This window comes from Phallusia mammillata, chromosome 1 (assembly GCF_965637545.1).
Source record: "Phallusia mammillata chromosome 1, kaPhaMamm4.hap1.1, whole genome shotgun sequence".
Lineage (NCBI taxonomy): Eukaryota > Metazoa > Chordata > Ascidiacea > Phlebobranchia > Ascidiidae > Phallusia > Phallusia mammillata.
Window position 1 is genome coordinate 15,153,454 of NC_137252.1, and position 20,155 is coordinate 15,173,608.

The 20,155-nt window shown below is 38.5% G+C and overlaps 2 protein-coding genes across 3 annotated transcripts; both read right to left on the reverse strand.

The window, feature by feature from the left end:
- Window positions 1-57: 57 nt before the first annotated feature.
- Window positions 58-5,219, reverse strand: LOC145235741 (uncharacterized). The gene is made up of 9 exons (XM_080099610.1): window positions 5,112-5,219; window positions 4,496-4,677; window positions 4,022-4,198; window positions 3,696-3,737; window positions 3,304-3,568; window positions 2,887-3,081; window positions 2,554-2,657; window positions 2,300-2,449; window positions 58-1,955 (listed from the first exon to the last, which is right to left on the reverse strand). Exons 1-9 carry the CDS (start codon window positions 5,217-5,219, stop codon window positions 1,748-1,750), a joined length of 1,431 nt encoding a protein of 476 aa, XP_079955736.1. The 3' UTR covers window positions 58-1,747.
- Window positions 5,220-9,586: 4,367 nt separating this feature from the next.
- On the reverse strand, window positions 9,587-18,844 carry LOC145234907 (uncharacterized). 2 transcript variants are annotated; one of them, XM_080099551.1, is made up of 8 exons: window positions 18,748-18,844; window positions 16,208-16,276; window positions 15,767-16,019; window positions 15,380-15,545; window positions 14,921-15,127; window positions 13,756-13,983; window positions 11,985-12,093; window positions 9,587-11,868 (listed from the first exon to the last, which is right to left on the reverse strand). In XM_080099551.1, exons 1-8 carry the CDS (start codon window positions 18,812-18,814, stop codon window positions 11,837-11,839), a joined length of 1,131 nt encoding a protein of 376 aa, XP_079955677.1. In that variant the 5' UTR covers window positions 18,815-18,844; the 3' UTR covers window positions 9,587-11,836. The 2 variants fall into 2 exon arrangements, with proteins under 2 accessions (XP_079955677.1, XP_079955676.1); XM_080099550.1 differs by lacking the exon at window positions 18,748-18,844 and adding an exon at window positions 16,766-17,578.
- Window positions 18,845-20,155: the final 1,311 nt, after the last annotated feature.

Below are 20,155 nucleotides of genomic sequence, written 5' to 3' on the forward strand. Positions count from 1 at the left end.
TGCGGTATATAGTGTTAATGTACTCCTTCCTGTGTGAAAATTTCCAAGCATCAAGGCAGTTGTATACGAAAATTAAAACTCGTTCGCACTATTGTGTTCGCATAATGCAGGGGGAAACTACGGCCCGCGAGGTCATTTTATCCGCTCCCTGGCCGTATTTTTTGGTTTGCCATATCGCATTTATTACTTTATAACAATCAAAAATTAATAAACTCCATGTGAAAGCCGCATGCGGCCTTTTAGGGCACTAAGTGCGGCCTTCGATGTCAGAATACAATTTAGGATGTTGATAATACACACCGCACCAAGCGCTAAAAACTAGACAGAAACGTATTTTTTACCTTTATTCCACATTACTATTTGATTGGTTCTAGGGCAGCGGTTTTGAAACTAGAGCCAAATGTTTGCGTACTGGTACACAAAGCGATATCCGTAGAACTGCCAAGAGACCAAGATTGTACAATCTTACTTGTGTTGCAAAAGAACAATTGCACTACAAAAACCAGTGTGTTGTTTCAACACGCCGGTGTGTTTCAACCACACTAACGGTGTGTTATAAGAACACGGCAGGTGTGTTGCTACCGCGATAATCGATGTGTATTCGCTTAACGACACGCCGCACAGGACGAACAACACGCCATGTGTGTCGTTTCAAGGTCAAGGTGATCCGTTTCAAGTCCAGAAACACAGAACAACACGCCGCCGTGTTGTTTTGTTGCTTTCCTTCTTTCCTTTTGACTTTGGAATCACTCAACCGTAACGGCGGGAACGCACGAAACGGCTTTTAGGTTCTTTTTTCTCTTGATTTACTTAAAGTAAGTAAATTGTTAAGAGACTCAATATCAAGGCTAATAGGAGTTAATTGAGTATTAATTGACAAGTTTTAATGTATTCAAGACCTTTGGACAATGTGAACAGGATGGTGTTGCAAATCTTGTTTGCGCACAATCGAATGTCTTAAATTCGTCTGTGATGTCACAAGCTGCTCTTAGATTAATATTGATAAACAAGCGAGTTTCTATGTTAATAAAATCCTGAATGTTGTAGTGAGGGTGAAAATGTAGTGAATTTTATTTAGCTTGGACCGTAAGTCCAATAGCACATCAACCATTCTGTAAGTCAAAAAGTTTGAACATCACTGTCCTTGGCCTGAGAAATAGTCTGTGCGGCCTGAACGAGTGTCGATAAACCATTTGGCGGCCTTCACAAACAAAAGGTTCCTCACCCCTGGTCTAAAATATTAATTGTTCGCAAACAATTGCGTTATTTTGTTACTTGTAAGGTAACAAAGCACTAGACAAAAAAGATTGTAGAATGACCATAACTCTGGGCGGTCCAATTAAAATCGACTCGCGGTTCAAGTTTGAAACAGGCGGTATAAGGGCTTGCAAACTATGCGGCCCTCGCGCGTAGGGATGTGAGGCATGACCACTAAAATACGTTTTAATTTGCACTCAAAGTCCGATAAAAGTTTTTTTTGCATTTGCCCCTGGGCAGAACATAGACCTCTTTTGTCAATGGTGTTTTTTTGAACCTATTTAGATTTGAGGTGCCACTATTTTCTTACTTGTTAGATCACTCCAAACGTTTGGCTGTTTTATTACATCGTGGCTGCAATTTACGGTTATTTACAGTTTAAAATGTTTGAAAAGTCGAAAATGATTGTGCATCTTGGATAGAATTTTGTAAAAAATTGCTGAATCCCTAAAATATCCACAGCATAACCTGTTGCATCTAATGTTGCTTGTCAAACTCGTTCTTCCATCAACCTATCATCAGCAGTTGAATCACCTTCTTCTATAACATTTGTAATTTGATCAGTAGGCTCGTTGCTCACAGGTTGTTGTTGTGGTTGTCGTTGATGGGCTTGATACCTCCACACACTTTCCGCAGCTTCGAGATATCTTATTGGGGCCACATCAGTAGGAGAAGACTCACTAAGCTCCGTAGTTTTTCTTTCAGATAAAACATATATAACAAATAATTTAAAAGCTTAGTGTCATGGAAAAATGATTTTAATAAATTTGGAAGACTTATTTTGGTTGGAAGAAAGTTTACTGCAATGCATACTCCTGATGAGTTTGATCAGTGTTTGGTTGTATGTACTTTACGTAAAAATAAGCTAACTCTCTCCTTTAAGGTCGTTATCGGTGTGATATTGTTTTTATATTTAGGGTTAAGGTTTTGCTTGTAGCTCGGACAGGTTACAAACCGTTGCACTTGTGTAGCGCTGTTGTTGTTGTTACCGCTCAAATTTACTTCGATAGTTATAACACAAATATGACAAGTTGTAGCTCACCTGCTAATTCTGGTTAACATAGTACTTGCGGAACCTCCACTCACACTGTTGTCAGTCGATGATTTGTGCCTTGTGCTTCTAACGTTAAGTCCACTTCCACTAGCGGCGCTGCTCCTCCGGCGCCTCCCGGTTGCAATCTTGTATGCGTGTCTAAAAAGGCAAAATTTCCTGACGGCTTTAAGCACATTTGTAAATTCGCAAAATTTTTACATGTGATTTGTAAGTTTATTCACTATTACGAAATCAATACCCACCTGACCCTTGTCTTAAAGTTGCTACTGAAGAAAGTGTACATATAAGGGTTAAGAGCCGAACCAAGAAATTGGAGTGCTTGCACGGAACCCATCGCCCGCATGTACTAAACATAAAACAATTATCAACAAGTAAAAAAAGGAACGCTCTTTGTGTTAGCAAATAAGTTGTGTTAGCAAATAACAAAATTACAAAGATGACAAACTCTTACTAAGTGGTGCCTAAATTGTTATATTTATTCATGTGTGTTACTATCAAATGAATGCCGAAACAAATGTATCTTTTTGTTGACTTATGTACCATGTTTTAGTAACAAAACAATTTATTATTCTTACCGATGTGTAAAATCCTGGTCCGATCATAATCAATTCGATCACGTGATACGGTAACCACGTGACCGTGAATACTGCAACAAGGACGACGGACATAATTGTTACCCTTCTACGGTCCCGTTCTTTACTTTCCTGAGACTTAGGTGCTTTCGAGGAATATACTTTCCATAGAATTAAGCTGTAACTTGCACTCATAACCTACATAAGTCGAAATAATTCATTTTTTAGTAACGGGTTGTATTGTTCTACCAGTGCTAAAGTTGTTTCAAACGGATGATAATGGAAGCTTCAAATTTTTAGTTACCTTTGTACAAGGCTGTAAAATTTAAGTAAAGCATGTCCGTTGCGTATATAAGTGCAAGTCTTAATCATGGTAAAGCTTGTTCTTGTTGTGTTTTACTTGATAAAATTATTTCTTACCAGCACTTGGGGCAAAAACATGACAAAAAAGTTGAAGTACGTGATCGCATCAAGATGCCAATGATCGTAATATCGACCGTGATAATACTCCGATTTAGTGGTGGTTAGACGTGTTGTGCTTGTAGGTTGATTTGTAGTTGTGTTGCTATCTGTTGCTGCGGACCCACTGCCTTCAAAACTGCGGCCAATCTGCTGCCCAAAGTTGGATAATCTTCCGGACATCTTTGGAATGGCGCCGTAATACAATTCAACAAACTTCAGCATTCTGCCCGAAATATTTTGCCGACTGTTACGAGGCTTTGGTAAAAGCACGTTAAAAACCTAATTAGACACGATATGCCAATCCGTTTAACTACAGAGCAACATCATTACATGGCTAAAAATATTTTTACCTGTCATATGTCCACTTTCGACGATTGTGCGGGCTAGAGTTTCTGCATATAATTTGATTGTTAAAACAAAATTGCGAATTATGGTGGTAAAATTTAAGAAAAGCGTTATGTCCAGGCCTAGTCTTCTACATTGCTCAAAATTAATCAAATCTAGAAGCTTACACAAACTCAAAACGCTATGCTATTACAAATTGTGCAAATAATTTACTGTCAACATATTTGTCCGTTAGATTTACTCATTTGGTAGTAAAAAAATACAAATATAATTGCACTATGTTGCACAGCCATACCTACCTTATGGAATACTGTAAAGACGTTACACTTACGGACAGTATTCGTGACCTCCTGGCTCCGGTACGCGATCGAACATTTCACTACAATATTCCACAGCGTTTTCGACAAAGAAGGAGTTCAAACGAACGCATTCCGCCACGTGGAATGGCCGCTCATCACGATATCTGGGATATTTTTTGGCCCAATTTTCTCCCCACTTGAAGACGTAGCTATAAAGCAGCGCTTGTTATGTACCGACTGACTACATGGAGACTATAGTGTCGAAACCCTAAGACTGAATTATGTACAACCTAAGTTCAGTGGAGTTCGTGTTATGTGCTATGTAGACCTACCACACATATTGTTTTTTTATAGTTTGTTTATATCAATAGCCACGGATGTCAATGATTCTGCAAAGAGTTGTTCATGAATGAATTATTATTCAACTCCATTTTGTTTCATGACTTCTTAATTAAGTATGCAAATAGTTTAAGTGAGGCAAAAACAATTCATTTGGTTGATCTTACTCGCAATAACAGACGGGTTGTTTTCCATAAACTCCGGTTTGTGACGTAGACCAAGTCGCTGCAGCGATGCAGATTACCCACGTGATAACAGCAATGGCGATTCCTGATTTCTTTGATCTTAATCGACCGAGGCGCTTTGAGAAGGGCCAACAAACAGCAATGCAACGATCGACACTCATAACCTATATATGTATGTCGACATACGTTACTTGTATTTTACTCTTTCGTCTACTTTTACGCAAAGAGTTCAATACCTATTGGCGTTATGTCGCACTATACATTCTAGTTTATGTCACCAGGGTTCTAAGTTGGACGCGTATAGGCTAAGCTTGATTCGAACATAGCTTGACACTCGGCATGATTTGTGCCGAAATTTTACTAACTTTGGAGCCTTTGTTTAATTTTTGGGTCTTAAGTTTTTCCCGGCTTACATCTCTGTGTGCTACCGTGTTATTAGGACTATAGTGTAGACTGGAGAGATTACACAACAAGCTATGCATTTTTTTAGCGTTTCACTTTGGTCAAACAAAAGGTCTATCTAATTGTTTCTTTTTAGCGGAGTGCTTGACGGGGGGCACGGTCTTTTAGTAAATTTAAATATTGATTTGCAACGTACCGTTAGAAACATTGCATTAGCATAGTAGTTGACGAACTGCATGAACCTCGTTCCCCGGCACAAATAGCCAGCATACAACCATTTTGTGTCGTGCAAAACTTCCTGCATTGCGAAAGGTGTCGTACATAGGACCAAAAAGTCGGTAATGGCGATGTGAAGGACATACCTTAGAAAAAGGGTAAAATTCTGGTGTATGTAAATTTCCTCTCACCATAAGGTCTCAATTTTTGCAAATACAGCAACAGCAAGTCACTATAACGCCGCCCTTCTATTCCAAAAAAAAACTTTGCATTTGCAAACCTTCTAGTGTGTCATGCTACGTTTTACATATCCAAATATAAAGTGGGATAAACTTACGCCATTCATTCCTCCCAAAATAGTGTGCACTTGTACATGTGATATAGGCTATCCACACCCAACCCTGGGTCCAAAATTAATAAAAGATCTAAACTTTAGATTTTTTCTCACCAATGTGTGACCGATTTTTTGTAGTCTTTAAGAATTAGAGATAATGCTAAGACGAAGGCGTTTCCAATAAGTCCAACCGCACAAATTATAGCCTCGATGGTTAACAGACCAATTTTGAACTCTGCAAAAAGAGTTACACAACTTTTTAAAGGTAATCTGGCGTATGGTTGTAGTTGGATAAGCTTTTTCGTTCGGGCGTACGTTTAGGCAGAAATAAAACGGGCTTTATTCGGGCCTTACACTCGGCCTGATTTGTGCCACAATTTTACCAAGATTTGAACTCAATAAGTTGGGTTTGGGGCTTAGTACTTTAAGTTTTGAGCGTCAATTTCTGGCCCGCTTACAACTCTGGCCTACAACTCGCGTATTGGTTACGCTTATAGTGAATTCGTCCGAATAATTTGCAACAACGTGTTTTTAAAAGGTTTATGTAATTATGCGCAGGCACTGAAGTAAGCACCTTTAAATAGCATTAAATTTAAAAATTTATTTAAACTAGGCATTTAAATCAGAATTTCCAGGAGTTGTGAGTCCGGAAGTTGCTTTGTCATCATCATACATGCATGCAAATTCTACAAATCCCTTTAATCAAAACACCTACGGTATAAGGGAGTCATCCTCATAAAAAACCTTATTAGTCCGTGTTGAAAAGCGTAAATCTGCGAAAGAACATACTTCGTTAATAAAAGCAAATCTGCAAAACAAACTTTATAATAGTGATTATAAGTTGACCTTGATTGAGGAGTCTTGCAACTCGTACTTTCCGTTGTAGTAATCGTAATATTTGCTAAACAACACTTTTTCTTTAAATGATTTCGCCCACAAATTATCGTGAGTTCTCACAATATACATTTGCATTTTGCACAAAATAGACAAAACTGTTTTAAAACAACATCTAACTTAGTTCATTTTTACCTGCTGAATCAGTTTTCTTGTTTGGTTCCTAAGTACATGCTCATGCACTCAAGAGATTTGCTTCAAAGCAGCAACAACACAGGTTGGACCCAGTGGTTTGTCGTGTTCCACAACTGATTACAATGTACATAGCGAGGAAACGGAAGTTTATGCAAAACATTATGCGGATTAGATGTTATTCTGCACTGTATGCTTTTTTGCAGAACATAAACCACTAGCGGTAAATTTGATAGCGGTACATTTAAATTTAAAGTTTTCCGATGGAGCAACATTAAAGTTTTTGTCATATTTAACAACAATTCATGCGTCCAACAAACCATACGTAATATTTTAGATTAAATTATTTTGCCACATGTGGGCGCTGTATGATCGTTTAATAAACTAGTGATGTTGCAAACCCCAAAGAAAAACTGGGCAAGCATTTGGTCGGAGGATCTTTGGATCACAACCAAAACGCGGAGATATAAAGACATTAAGAACAAGTAAACTCATAGGCGCCGAGTTTTACAAAAATGCAAGGTGGCGAACGAAAAATATGACGTCACATCAAGTGACCTCACAACTGCGTGCAGCCACAAGAACTCAAACACCCAATATACTTCCAACAGAATGCAACATTCGCAAAAAAAAGGAAAATGAATTTTTGAAATAATATTTGATTTGGAACACGTTACTGTAACGTTTATCATCCATAAAATGTTTCGTCAAGGTGCTGTTGCTTTATATGACCTAAGATAACCATTTATTACAAAACATTCGCATTGTACACAATAATTATCAAACATTTACTTGCAAACAATGGTGTGTTTGACGTCATAAAGGATGTACTGACGAAACCAGGTTGTAGTTTTAAGAAATGTTTTGTTGCTTTTTCGGCAGCAAGCTTGTTTTTAAAGCAAAATAACTTATACCCAGTTTTTGATCAGACTTTTCCATGCTTTGTGCAAAACCGCTACAAACTAACCTAAACATCCATGGTGGCCGCCACCGTGCTCTAGAAACCCAAGGTGGCGGCGCCACCCCGCCACCGCCTACTCGGCGCCTATGAGTGCACTGCTGTGTTACTGGTTCAAACTCTGTCGTAAATATAATAAAGGTATGGGACCAAAACCTAACCTTGCTTTTTTGCGGCATGCTTGATAATATCGACATATCGACCATTGCAATCCTAAATCTAGCTTCGCTGCAAGATTTTGACATTTTAGTGTGTGATTTGTTTCCAGTTTGTCGCCAGTTTAATCTTTAATAAAAATCTTGTCACTGAGTTTTTTACACAATGCGACAACGAGGTGTCTTTACCACCAGCCAAATTGTAACGAGAGATCGTGTTTTCCGTCTGTGGTTTAAGTTCCTCTCAGCTTAGGTTACACATCCTCTAATCCAAAAGCTTACATGAGGAATCGCTGCCTTCCCCTGTATGCATTTTGCTATTCATGCAAATGTTGTTACCTATGTCTGGAGTATGCTTTTCGAGTTGTTGTTTATTTGGTTTTGAAAAGAGAACGCCCTGAAATTAGCATTCACTGACCCTTTTTTTCGGCTTCGGCATTGACCAATATTTCTAGAAAGTAGCCCAAAACTATCATTTCGTGGACCTTTATTTTTTCCACCATTTTATGTAAATCCCCATATATTTTACGAACGGCTTTAGTTTTATTATCTCTAAAGGACACATATAAAGACTACGTTTCGCTTAGGCGTTCACAGAGATCGTTAAACAAGGAAGCAGATGCCATTTGACACTTTCAGGACCAGCTATTTCCCTTAATGGCGCGTGTATCAAGTTTTAGGAGCAAACAATACCAACCATAGCAAGTTTTTCTGTTTTTGCTTGAGTGAAACTCTCGTAATTTGATGCGATGTCCACGACGCATTGAGCAATAGATTAGGGAATTTTTAGTTGGAAAGTTTTGCCACTGTTTACAGCACAGTCAATGTAATACGAGCCAACGAAATGTTATTTGCAGCGTATGGTTGTGATTGCTGCACGCGGTGGTCTGCTGCATTGCTTGCTTGCGTCCAAGAGCCTTTGCTACCAAGGTAACGCCTTGCAACAGAGCCAAATCAGGCGCCGCTGCAAAGCTAGTTCCGTAGTGACTCATACACGTACACAATGACCCCGACTCAATGCTGAATGACATGACGTGTTTGAATTTTGCTTTCTTCCGGCTTTTTGTTCCTGCTAACTCTTGATTGGTCGACAGAATCTAAAGTCAGTGCAGTTTCAATCGTCGCCGTATCCCGAAAGCATGAACTCTTTCGAGCCTATAGACCAGGGGTCGGCAACCTTTTTTGCACTGCGGACCGCTTTAGAAAGTGAAATTTTATCGCGGACCGGTCTTCAAAAAACTACAAATATTTAGCAATAAAAACGCTTAATTAGTTTATCATCCTGGGATACATAGGCAAAATGTTTTGTAGCATTTAACCTGAAAAATTTTACGGCCCGGTAACCAACTCGTCGCGGACCGGTACCGGGCCGCGGACCGGTACCGGGCCTCGGACCGGCGGTTGCCGACCACTGCTATAGACCCTTTATTGTTGTTGTGTCGATTGCTCTTAGTTTTGTATTCATACCTCACTACCGCCCTTATGATAATTTTGTGCATGCAGCCGTCTGGTAATGCCTAATTTCGAATTTTTGTAGCGGCAACGGTGCTACTTTCTTGCTCTCTCGTCGCAAAATCTCCTTGGCATACAATTTTTTCAAACAAAACAACTGTTAAGGTCGAATACATCTCATCTTTGTTAAAAAAAACAGTAATCTCTAGATCTAGACCAATTTGCGACGAGAGAGCAAGAAAGTAGCAGACTCAGGTTTGTGGAGTGCAAACTTTTGAAAAGCATGTCAGTGTTTCCGAAATGATTTCAAACACCTTTACAAAGGCAAGCTTTTCACCCGAAAAACTCTGACGCAAATATTTTCTCCCATTTTTATGGCAAACCTCTCCATAAATTTGTCGGCAATGTATCTGGGGTCTGCAGACCGGACAAATTTATAAAAGGACAAGGGTGCCGACCACTGCTTTTCTAATTAATTTTCCTGTTTTTCTTTCAGTTTAACTCCGGATTTTTTTTAATCAAGCTGTGAAAAATGTCACATATTTAAGTTTTCGCTTGAGCTTAGAAAAATATGAACCCGGCAATTTAGTGCACTGAAACTTGTACAAACAGGTTGCAACTTGATACTGGCACGAGTAGGCAGTAGCATGTTATTTATATTATTTATAGATACCAATTAACATTTCACTAGATCAAAAGATACGGAAGCAGTCCAACCATTACCGCATGCGTATGCATACTTTAAAGGCACTTTAATTTGTGTACTTTTTTGAGGTTATACTCTTTTATAAATAACTTTAACAAATATTTGACGAGTTTCGAACGATAATATTTGTGTAACTGTTTACTTTTCTGGACAAATTTCGTAATCGCTTAACAAATTTTAAAATATAAAAAAGTTACAAAAAAAAATGTTTAGAATGAAACGTGAACGCATACAACACAATACAGCAGGGGTGTCCAACACGTGGCACGCGTGCCAAAAGTGGCACGCAGAGCATTTGAAAATGGCACGCGAGCTTTTACAATTTCAGATGGTAAACATTAGGATTTGTCACGCAATTAAATTTGTTTCTATAGATTCTTCTTGGCCTTTATTCTAACTTCTGTAAAGATTACCAGTGGTAAAGTTACACAACCCACTAATTGAATTGTTCGTTTTTGACAAAATTTAAAGCCTGCCATAGGCGTAGAGCTTCAAAAAATACCAGGGGTGCGACTTTTGAGCATTAGCGCCGATACCTATACCATGTGCAGTATATGTACCTGTACGATACTTCGGCGGTATGCGACTATATACCAAAACCTTTTCTGTGTTTTAGTCTGTAGTTTCTGTCACATTATATTGTCAATAGTCACTTGACACATTTCTTTGTGTGGTTGGGGTGTTTGCTGTGCGTCTAATAACCAATGCACATACCGAAAAGACGATTTGCCGAATCAGTCATTTTAACAACGATTTAGTTTTTAAAGAACTTGTTACGCAGGAAATAAAAGTAAAACCAATTCACGTTTCAAATATAGCTGACTGTGTATTGTTGACGCCTAAACTTAGGTCATCTTGGATCCAGTTTGGGCCGTTACAGTGCTTTGCAAACGGACAATAAACACGGCTTAGGAATCGGTAATGCAAACCTACATAACAACATCTAAAAGCGGCTATAAACCCCTTGCATTGTTTAATGTTGGCCCGTGGAATTTATTAACAAAAAATTACAATTATTTTTATTTCAGAAAGTTATTCCGCCACATAATACTAAAACGTTAGTGAACGTCCCGTGTTTATGTCGCAATAAAATGCCCGTTTATTTTGAAACAATTGTAATTGTTGCGTTTCAACCGATGTCTGTTCAATTAATTACGTGACTATAAACGCATTTGTGTTTAGTTGGAAAAACATTTTAAACCGACGACGTAACTTGAACAAAGATAAGTTTTTGACGCACACAAAGTACTCCAGTGCCTCATTTTTTTTCTAACCGTTTAGAAGGGTTCTACATATTGGCCAAATATTCGGATTGAGCCCGTGCCGTTAAGACGTTTAAGACATGGTTTGGAAAAAGTACTGTAGCGAAATTTTATTTGCTTGTTATTTTTTGTCACCGTCACTTATTGTTTTCGTTCTTTTTCGTTGTGGTACCTTAATTACGTTTTTGTGTTATGGCACCCTCGCTGCTTCCCCTTAGGAGTGATTAGTTGTGAAAGCGTTGATTGCGCCGGAATGTGCCTTCCTGTTCCGCATGCTTTAAATAGGGCGTCACTAGTCGAAGAGATGGCTTTTCTCTGGGTGCCGTGAAACGTGGTGATATTGGTGTTGGTGGTGGGTTGCCACGTGCCCGGTGTAACTTTGTTTTTACATTGTTTTAAATATAAGTCGCGCCCATAAGCTAAACCAGTGTGAGGGAGTATAATTGGCTTTAGTGGTGAGCCGTTATTGCAGGGTTCTGGACCGGTTACGAATTAAGTAAGCAGGCTTGGTGCATAAGATCGATTTGTCAGGCCTGCCGAAATAATTCGGTAACAGTACCAAAGGCTGGCACGCGAGTATATTTTGAAACCAAAATTGGCATGGCGGTGTGTTCGAGTTGGACACCCCTGCAATACAGTAAAACAGTGATCTGTGGATTTTGCGCGCATGAAGAATCGGTAGCTATGTATTGTTGATTAATGTACAATTGTGTTTGTTCTTGATTGTGAATATTCTTGCACTTCTGCAGCCATCCTGCAGCATTGCGGAACAGTGGCTTCTGTAATTAAGTGGCTCTTGTCTTGGAAACAAATTATCCGCTATCCTGACTTTGTTTTGCATTCTCTACAGAAAAAGGTTATGAAATTAAGATAAATGTTTACCCGTCAATACAAGCGATCACAGTTTTAGTATGCTTGCAAAGATGCTCGTAGAGGCCATGTTTTCATTATTAGTATTACCTTTTTTGGAGGCATGTATGTCATAAATCAAGAACATAAAGGGATTGATGGCGACGTTAACATATGCAGCAAAAAAGATGTAGCCATCATAACTTCCACAGAGACCATCCTGTCACACAAGAGAACGATTTTAAACACAGGGCGTCGACGCTCAAGCATCACTAAGCGCATTTACGTAAAAATAGTTTTTGAGTTTGGAATCTGTCTATCACTTGCCAAGAATTGCAAAAAAAGCGTGTGTGGTAACTGTTTAATTCTTCGCCACAACTCCAACCAGTAAAAAATAATTGCATCGCCACAAAGTTTACATATTGCTTTTTTAATTTTTTTTAGTATTTGCACTTATATCACTGAAATGGCAAAAAAATGTTGCCAGAAAAAAGGCTGTGAGTGTTTAATGAATCACCACCAAAGTGTAAAAGTGTTATGGATTTGACGTTGAGATTTTTTGCTTTATCATGTATTTGATGGGGGAAACTTTTTCGAAGAGTATAACCTAAACTTTTGATGCGCCTTAAGCGACAGAGTTCTAATAAGATCGCCCACAAACACGAATCGCCGGATTGTTTTCCCACCGCTATCACGTACAAGCAAGCTTACGTTTTTACAGCCAGAGGCAGTGACCGCAAGATATACTGGTATTCAGGTTGTCAGTCCCGTTGCAGGAATTCTGCACAAAACCGCTTTGACTTCCGTGCAAAGCAAATTAGAATAAACATTTAAAACTGACACATTGTTTGTGGGCATTTAGCCGATTTTGTTGCTGATTAAACGAATGAGTGCTTACAAGGGTTCTAAAATTTAATAATAAACGAACTTTTCTTTTTCATTATGACTGTACTTTAATTAGGTAATTTATATCATGAAATGCGTTTTTTAACATTTAAGAACAGCACATTACAGTGTACGTGCGGAGTAACATTCTTGGCGAAAAACGCTGTTTCATTTGCGTGCAATTATGCGACCAGACTACTAAACTAAGCTGACAACGCAGTGAAATTAAACAACACAATTACTTGTCTTTTTTAGGCGTTGAAAAATACATTTCCTACATGCAGTCATTGATTTAATGTCGTGTGGTGAGTTTAGTTGCGTATGCTTTTTTTACATTTCAAATTTTGATCGAACAAGACAGCGTTTTTGCGCGGCCTGGCATGCGTACGCTTACTCATACCAGGAACCTTTCAACAAAGTTTACTATTTTTCTCGCGGAAACGATCGTGGCCATTGTCCAATGTCTAAAAACTAGGACGGTTTGTTTACTTTTGCGGACTTTAACCCAAACATGCTTTGTCGGGTTGTTTTGTTGTAGTTTAATTAGATTTCCATGGCGCTTAAATTAACTTGTGCGTTAAGTTTTGTGTTGTGTTGCCGCTTTTTGAAAAGCGACTTAAACCGTTGACATTTTGCATGAAGTGACTATCGCAAGAAAAAGCAGAATGCCAAGAAACACAACTTTTTCCCAAAGCGAATGTCTGGCTATTCTAGTTGGAACAGATCTTGTTTTTGATAACGTTGCGTTACTGTTTTTTTAAAAGAAAGCATTTGTCCATTATTTTAGGCAACATCGATTAAAACTGGACGGTTACACTTAAACATAAAGCACATTATTACATATTTTCCACCCAATTATGCGATATGGGCTAAATTAACGCATTAAATTTGGTTGCACCTCGGTTCCCATCTTTAGGCATTATCCCGTTTAAATCGTGGCGTGTTTTTGGACTTGTGTGTGTTACGGGTTTAATGTCACCTTACTACTCAATGTCACCTGTTTTTTGCCGAACTCGTTGAGAAGATGGAAAACATGAAAAATCGTGTAGCAGATGCACGTCCAGATGGCCAACATCGCCACTTTCTTCTGTGTTGCGTTGCTTTTTTCCTGTACTTTGGACTTAGTGTCGGTGGACGGATCTTCGATCTGGCTGGACACTGAACTTGGGACGATGGTCTTTTGGCGCGAACGTCGAAGAATCAGTATGCAGCCAATTCCAATTACCTGAATCAGAATCAATTGGGGTTATAGGGGATATTCACGATAAGACGCTTTTCGGCAGCAGAAATACTTTGGGGTCAAATAAACCCGTGGTGACCAATAGCGAAACAGTCAATTGTTTCATTTGTCCAATAGGTTTCATACTAAAAAGAACAAACTGTTTCGGTTTTATCAAACAAAGGCTTTTAACAATTGAAGTCTTACAGTGTCGTAAAGTTTCAATTAAGTTGTTCGTTGCGTTTCATTTCGCTTCCTTGTTGTGTTGTCGCGGTTTTTCTTTTTCGAAATTACCTAATTTTTCTGCTGGACGCATTGCAAGATGCTGGGGGTACATATAACATGCTGTGGTGAACCATTTTCAAGACATAAGATAAAATAAGCTTTTGTGTATTTTAATTCAGTTAGGCCTAAATAGATTTTCTGCCTTTTTATAACCGGCTGCAAAATCCCAAGTAAACAGCTTAGGTCAAAAATGGCACCACAATAGTTGCGACCCCGTATTTAGGTCGCCTCCATCAGTTTTTAAATAGGCTATAGATACTTCGCATAGTGAATAGGATCATATTTCTGGTGTGTTTTATGCAAGCTGATGCTGCAACGTCCAGGAAATTGTTTTTTAGGCTCTCATTGTTTTCTGAAAGCATCGTCCCTTTGTGATCATAAGTGTCATATTAGGCAAAGAAGAAACAAAGGGGCTGCATTGGCTCATACCAGCTGCACCGATGAGACCTTGTAGGCCAAAACAGTGTGCACTGTCTCCAACAAGGAAGAATTTACGAAAATTTCCCACTTTAGCACACAAGACTGAACCGTTCACATATATTTTATCGGACAAAACGATCTAGCAATTTTTCCAGTAATATTTATTTTTCGCAATTGATAATTTTCTTTTGAAACAAAACTGGATACCCTGTGGCAAAACTTAGGCAAAAACACTTACCAAACTGCAGAGCAGAAATATTCCCGCCGAAAATGCACCCAAACCAACGGGAACAGCTCCATCAAAGACAAATTTTGTCAAAAGAGCAACAATGAAACTGATTGCAACTGGTGTTGTCCATGTAACTGCAGTAATCTTCAATGGTGTTCCAGCATTTAACCTCCAGTTCTGAACAGCTGCTCTTCGCAGAAAAACGATACAGCATACCTACAAGTAACGTGAAAATCTAACAAACTTTTCGTGTGAGTATAAGTTTGAGCTAAAAAAATGACCACAGGCACTTTATACATCATTATTATCAATGTTTTCATATTGCTTGGAACACGACTTGCTTTACGATATTGGCAAATAACTCAAAGAATGGAGGATGCAATATAACTTATAACTATCAGTACTGTATGGGATAATCGAACACCAAAGTTTTGAAAACAAACAGATGTTTATGTGGAATTCACATACCATAAGCAGCACGACAGTTACGAAGTGGTTCAGGAAGAAAATAATCTCCCTCGAAAGACACACTGGTAAACTTAAGAATTCCGCGTTGGAGACGAAATCTTCAATAAGAAACAACGGAAATGTGAAAAGGAACAGAATGTTGCACAGTCCGATGTTGAACATAAACCTTAACAAAAAACAATGGTTTTGCTAAAAAGTTAACTGATATATACTACAATACAGCGTTGTGTCGACAACGCGGAAAGGACGTTTCTTAAAAAATATTTGACCTAATTTATGCAATTTTTTTGATATCTTCATATTAGATTGCAAATCTTGACCAATACCGTATCGTTTTAGTCCAAACAATATTTTATTTTTCTAATAAGCTTACGAAGATGCGCTTACCAGTTGACGGGATCCTGTTTCAACTTCTTGCGTTTGCCAAGGCCAAGCAACACAAACAAGTAAGTCAGGAAGCCAAGCAGAAACAGGATAATGGTAAAAATCACTTTGGCCCAGTCAGCATTGTTTGGAATCTCCTGTTTAACCGAAACGTCATCAAAAAAATCGGGAAAATGTTCTTCCTTCCCAATTTTATCAGCAGTGACCGCCGACAATGGCGTTTGCGTGGTTATGCTTGTCGTGTCAACCATTGTTTCTGCAACACACGAGCGCAAATAATGTTTGTACAAGAAAAACTCTCTATTTTAGCAGCATATGCGAAACATTAGCTAACCTTAATCAAACATTGGTAGTAAGATTGTCCAGTAACATCATTACATTGTTTGCATTATTCAGATAACAAACTGTAAACGCGATATATTTAAATGTTTTAGTTTTGCTCACCATTCTCTGTCCAATTAGGTTCATTGCCTGAATAGTATTCCAAACTTGTTGTGTGGTCGTAATTGATATCTGTGTGCAAAACGACTAAATGTTACACAACAAATTACCATAAGCAAATGCAACATAAATCAAGTTAAATATTATTGTTTTATTAGACAAAAATAAAAAACCGGTGCTTTCCCAAATAGTTTGTGCCCCAAGCGAATTGCCTAATATAACCCTAGAGCCGGGACAATGGAAGTTACGTCAGTAAGCTATTACTGGTGTCACGGACAATGTGAAGGGCAGGTTATTTCCTGCCCATGTGCGTCACTGTATTCTTATATGTTTTAGACTCCACTTACATACCGCTAACCCAAAAATCATATTATATCATGTCGATTATTCATGTTATTTTCATTCGATCAATTGTGTTTATTAACACTTTACTATGTTACAGCCGAGTAAACTTGTTACACCATAATGGCACGTTAATTAGCCTGACACAAGCGTAAACAGATTTTTAACCGCACTTAAATGTCTCGCCGTCTGCAAATTGTTTGTTGATGCTGTATATACCTTGTTCGTTAGGATCGTCCAAGCCCAACCTTTTCCAGTAGTCGTCCAAAGTTAAATCGTAGGACATTTTGTTGCTTATAGGGTCACAATGTACACAATTCAGATCGGAGTTAAAACAGTGTGGTTAAGGCTAGGGGAGGATTACATAAATCTCTGCATTTTAGAAAGACCTATATCGCGTGGCAAATGCATATCTTTCAAACATTAAGCTTTTCAATCCCTCATTCAGGAAGGAACCGTTCGACGACATACTTTCTCGTTCTGTAACTTGAATGGCGCATTTGGCTGTATCGCAAGAAAGCAAAATGGTCTTCACGTCAACAAAATAACACTGGCACCTAATTTAAGGTTAAAACGGTTTGTTACTTGTACAGCTGAGCTAACTGTGCAAATTTGTCTTTGACAGAATTATCAATCTAAGCTTATAAATCTAGTTTGTTTTTATACACAGCTTTTAGCAAACGTTCAAGTGAAAAATATTTGCTCAAAACTCGATTTAACCTGGCATGCTAAATCTTTTGTTTTAACGATATATCGCGGAAGCTACAACTTACACGTTGCGCACCTTGTAAGCTTACAAACTCGCACAGTGAAAGCCAAACTTTATGAACATGCGCCTTTTTCCTTCCTTAATTCATCACAAGCCGTCCAGCAGCGACAGGGCATACCACAGTATGTTCCTTTGTGGGAAATACCACCTTCGTTGTGTAGGAGTCGGTCATCGCTGTTGCTATTATATCTAATGCATTTTTACGCACATTACCCTATATGACACACTATTAAGAAGTGAAATCACAATGCGCATTACGTGAGTAAATGAAAGGTCGAATACCGCTTTCAAATGCGAACCCTATACCAATTAAACACTTGGTTGTATACTTGTAAACTAATTTTGAAGCGATGTTGTGCGCTGACCACTGTATAGGTGCAAATAGTATTTTAACTCAGGTTATAACTGTTATTTATACTCAGAAAAACAACAACAACAACAACAACGATTTGTCACGTATAGTAACCAATACGTTTATTAGGGTGACGGACCATGTCAATCTTTCCATCACGGTTATTGCAAAAGTAAACCCAAGTAATCCGAAGTACAGTTAACAACATACGACGCAACCCTATTTTGTTTTGATCTATTAAATCACGCGAAACCGTCTCTAAATTCGAGTTATCTGTTGCCATACAGTACACGACAATCAAATAGGGACTTCCCCATCTGTACTTGCCTTGGGCCATCTATGCAGCTTTTAACAGTCTGTACTTTGAACAGCAACCCGAAAGGCAATAAAATGCGATGGGAAAACGATTTTCTCTGAAGTCGAAAACAGGTTATTACCCACCCAAGCATCGCCGTAAGCATATTTAAATTTAGCTACAACACGTAGCTCCAAAAGCCTTTACGAGGCGGCATACCGTAGTTTAATTGTTACTTGTGGACTAATTTGTTTGGTCGCATAAGTATCTTTGGCTTCTAATTACCCGTGACTTGTTGCACAAAAAGCGTTTTGTTCTACGTGTGCTAAAAAGGATTTCTTATTAGGATTCCTTTATATGGACTTCAAAGGACAAAGTATAGATAATGGGTATATACAACACTCAAAATACTTCGAAAGCCAAATGAAACTTTGGAACAACTCGAGGGCCACATAATCGGAACTTTGTGACAGAAAAAAAGAAACACTGCAAAATCGTTGCCATTCTGGGACGCTTCAATTAGAATAATTTTACCATGCAACATCCGCAAGATCTTGTTTTTACCATAAAGGCGGCTTTGTACCACAAAACTTGCAGACTTTTTTAGGAATATTTTTCTAAAATCAATAAATCAAGTTCATAAGCCAGTCGAGGATCGATGACTTACAATTGCTCAATGCTTTGCGGCCCGTACAAAAAACCTCAAATGACACCTGCTTAAGACCTATTTTTCGTGTAGGTCTTGTCTACCACAAATATTGACACTGAGAGCAGAGTTATCATACCTTTCAAATTAGGATTTGCATATCCCACATCTTCCCAGATGGCATCTGAAGTGAGGTCGTAATACATGTTTTTCTTCAGCAATTTGCTAACCCTGAATTTACCTTAACATGAAAAAGACAAGGTCGGTTAACGTTCAAAATAACATAGCAACTTTTCAACAGGGCTTACGGCAAAAATTTGCACAATGTGCGCCAAAATGTGCAGGTCGAAATGTGCAGGTGCCAAAATGTGCAGGTGCCAAAAAAAACGTTCGCATGCCCGTCTCCAACTTTTTGCTGTTTGTGTACCACATGCAAGGCATTTGTAAACAACAGTTTCTGGACCACTATAGAGGTTAAATTTAGCAATCAAGGAAGGAATTGCTTTCAGTCAAACAATCGCTATTACTGAATGAGCAATTTCATTTGGTCCAAATTACATTGTTCGGTAAGTAAATCAAATAAGACTCTGCTTACAAGCCAAAGAGTGGGCAATACAGTACCATATACACTCTAATTGCAAATTGATTTGTTTATTTATTTCTGTAATTGTATAATACGGAACTTTTTGTGCAAGGCGAGTTGTGAACTTCTCTGATAAACTCTGATTTTTTATGAAAACATATACAAACAAGTCCTGCACACGGATGTTTGCCTCAAGCTAGAACTTACATTGCGTACCAGCTTCTGTGCCTAATAGGCTATTACTCGTTTGAGATTTTTATACTACGGGGTAATAAACGAAACCAAAATACTGTGAACACATGCCTTTTTCCTCCTGTATTGGGTACGAGCTGTCCCCATGCAGTTGTCTGTTTTGAGAAGTTTCCTCGTGTGAAAAATATATGACTCACGGGCTGGGACTGTACTATATTCATTTAGGCACATGCCGATTCGCGTTTTGGTAAATCGTTTTTTTACTCATAGACATTTCTTAAATGTAGAACTCGTAAAAATCGATGTCATAACATGTGTTACTGGACCGCTCGTATGACTGAACGCACTGTCTGTGAAGTACAATGCTATACGATGTGAAATAACCTACCAGTTTGGCTTTCATCATCATCATGCAGTACCATGCCTGTACCAGGATTCGGCTGCCATGAAACACTGGTTTCTCCAAATGTCACTATTTCTTGCCAGTTTAAAAATATTCTCTGTTTGGATGTGTAGAAAGTCCCTCAGTTGATTAATTAGCATTTTCCTTTGTCGTCCAGGGGAACGTTTTCCACGAATTTTGCCACACGAAATTAAGTACTCTTGTTTTTGTTGTGTGGTTATGTGGCCGAAAAACTTGAGTTGTCGAAGTTTTATTGTGCTTAACAGTGATCTTTCTTGATTCGTCTGAATTAATACCTCATGATTGGTTTTATGCATAGGAGGTAGGCCTATATGATATTCGTTGCATTTTTCTCAAGAACCACCCCAG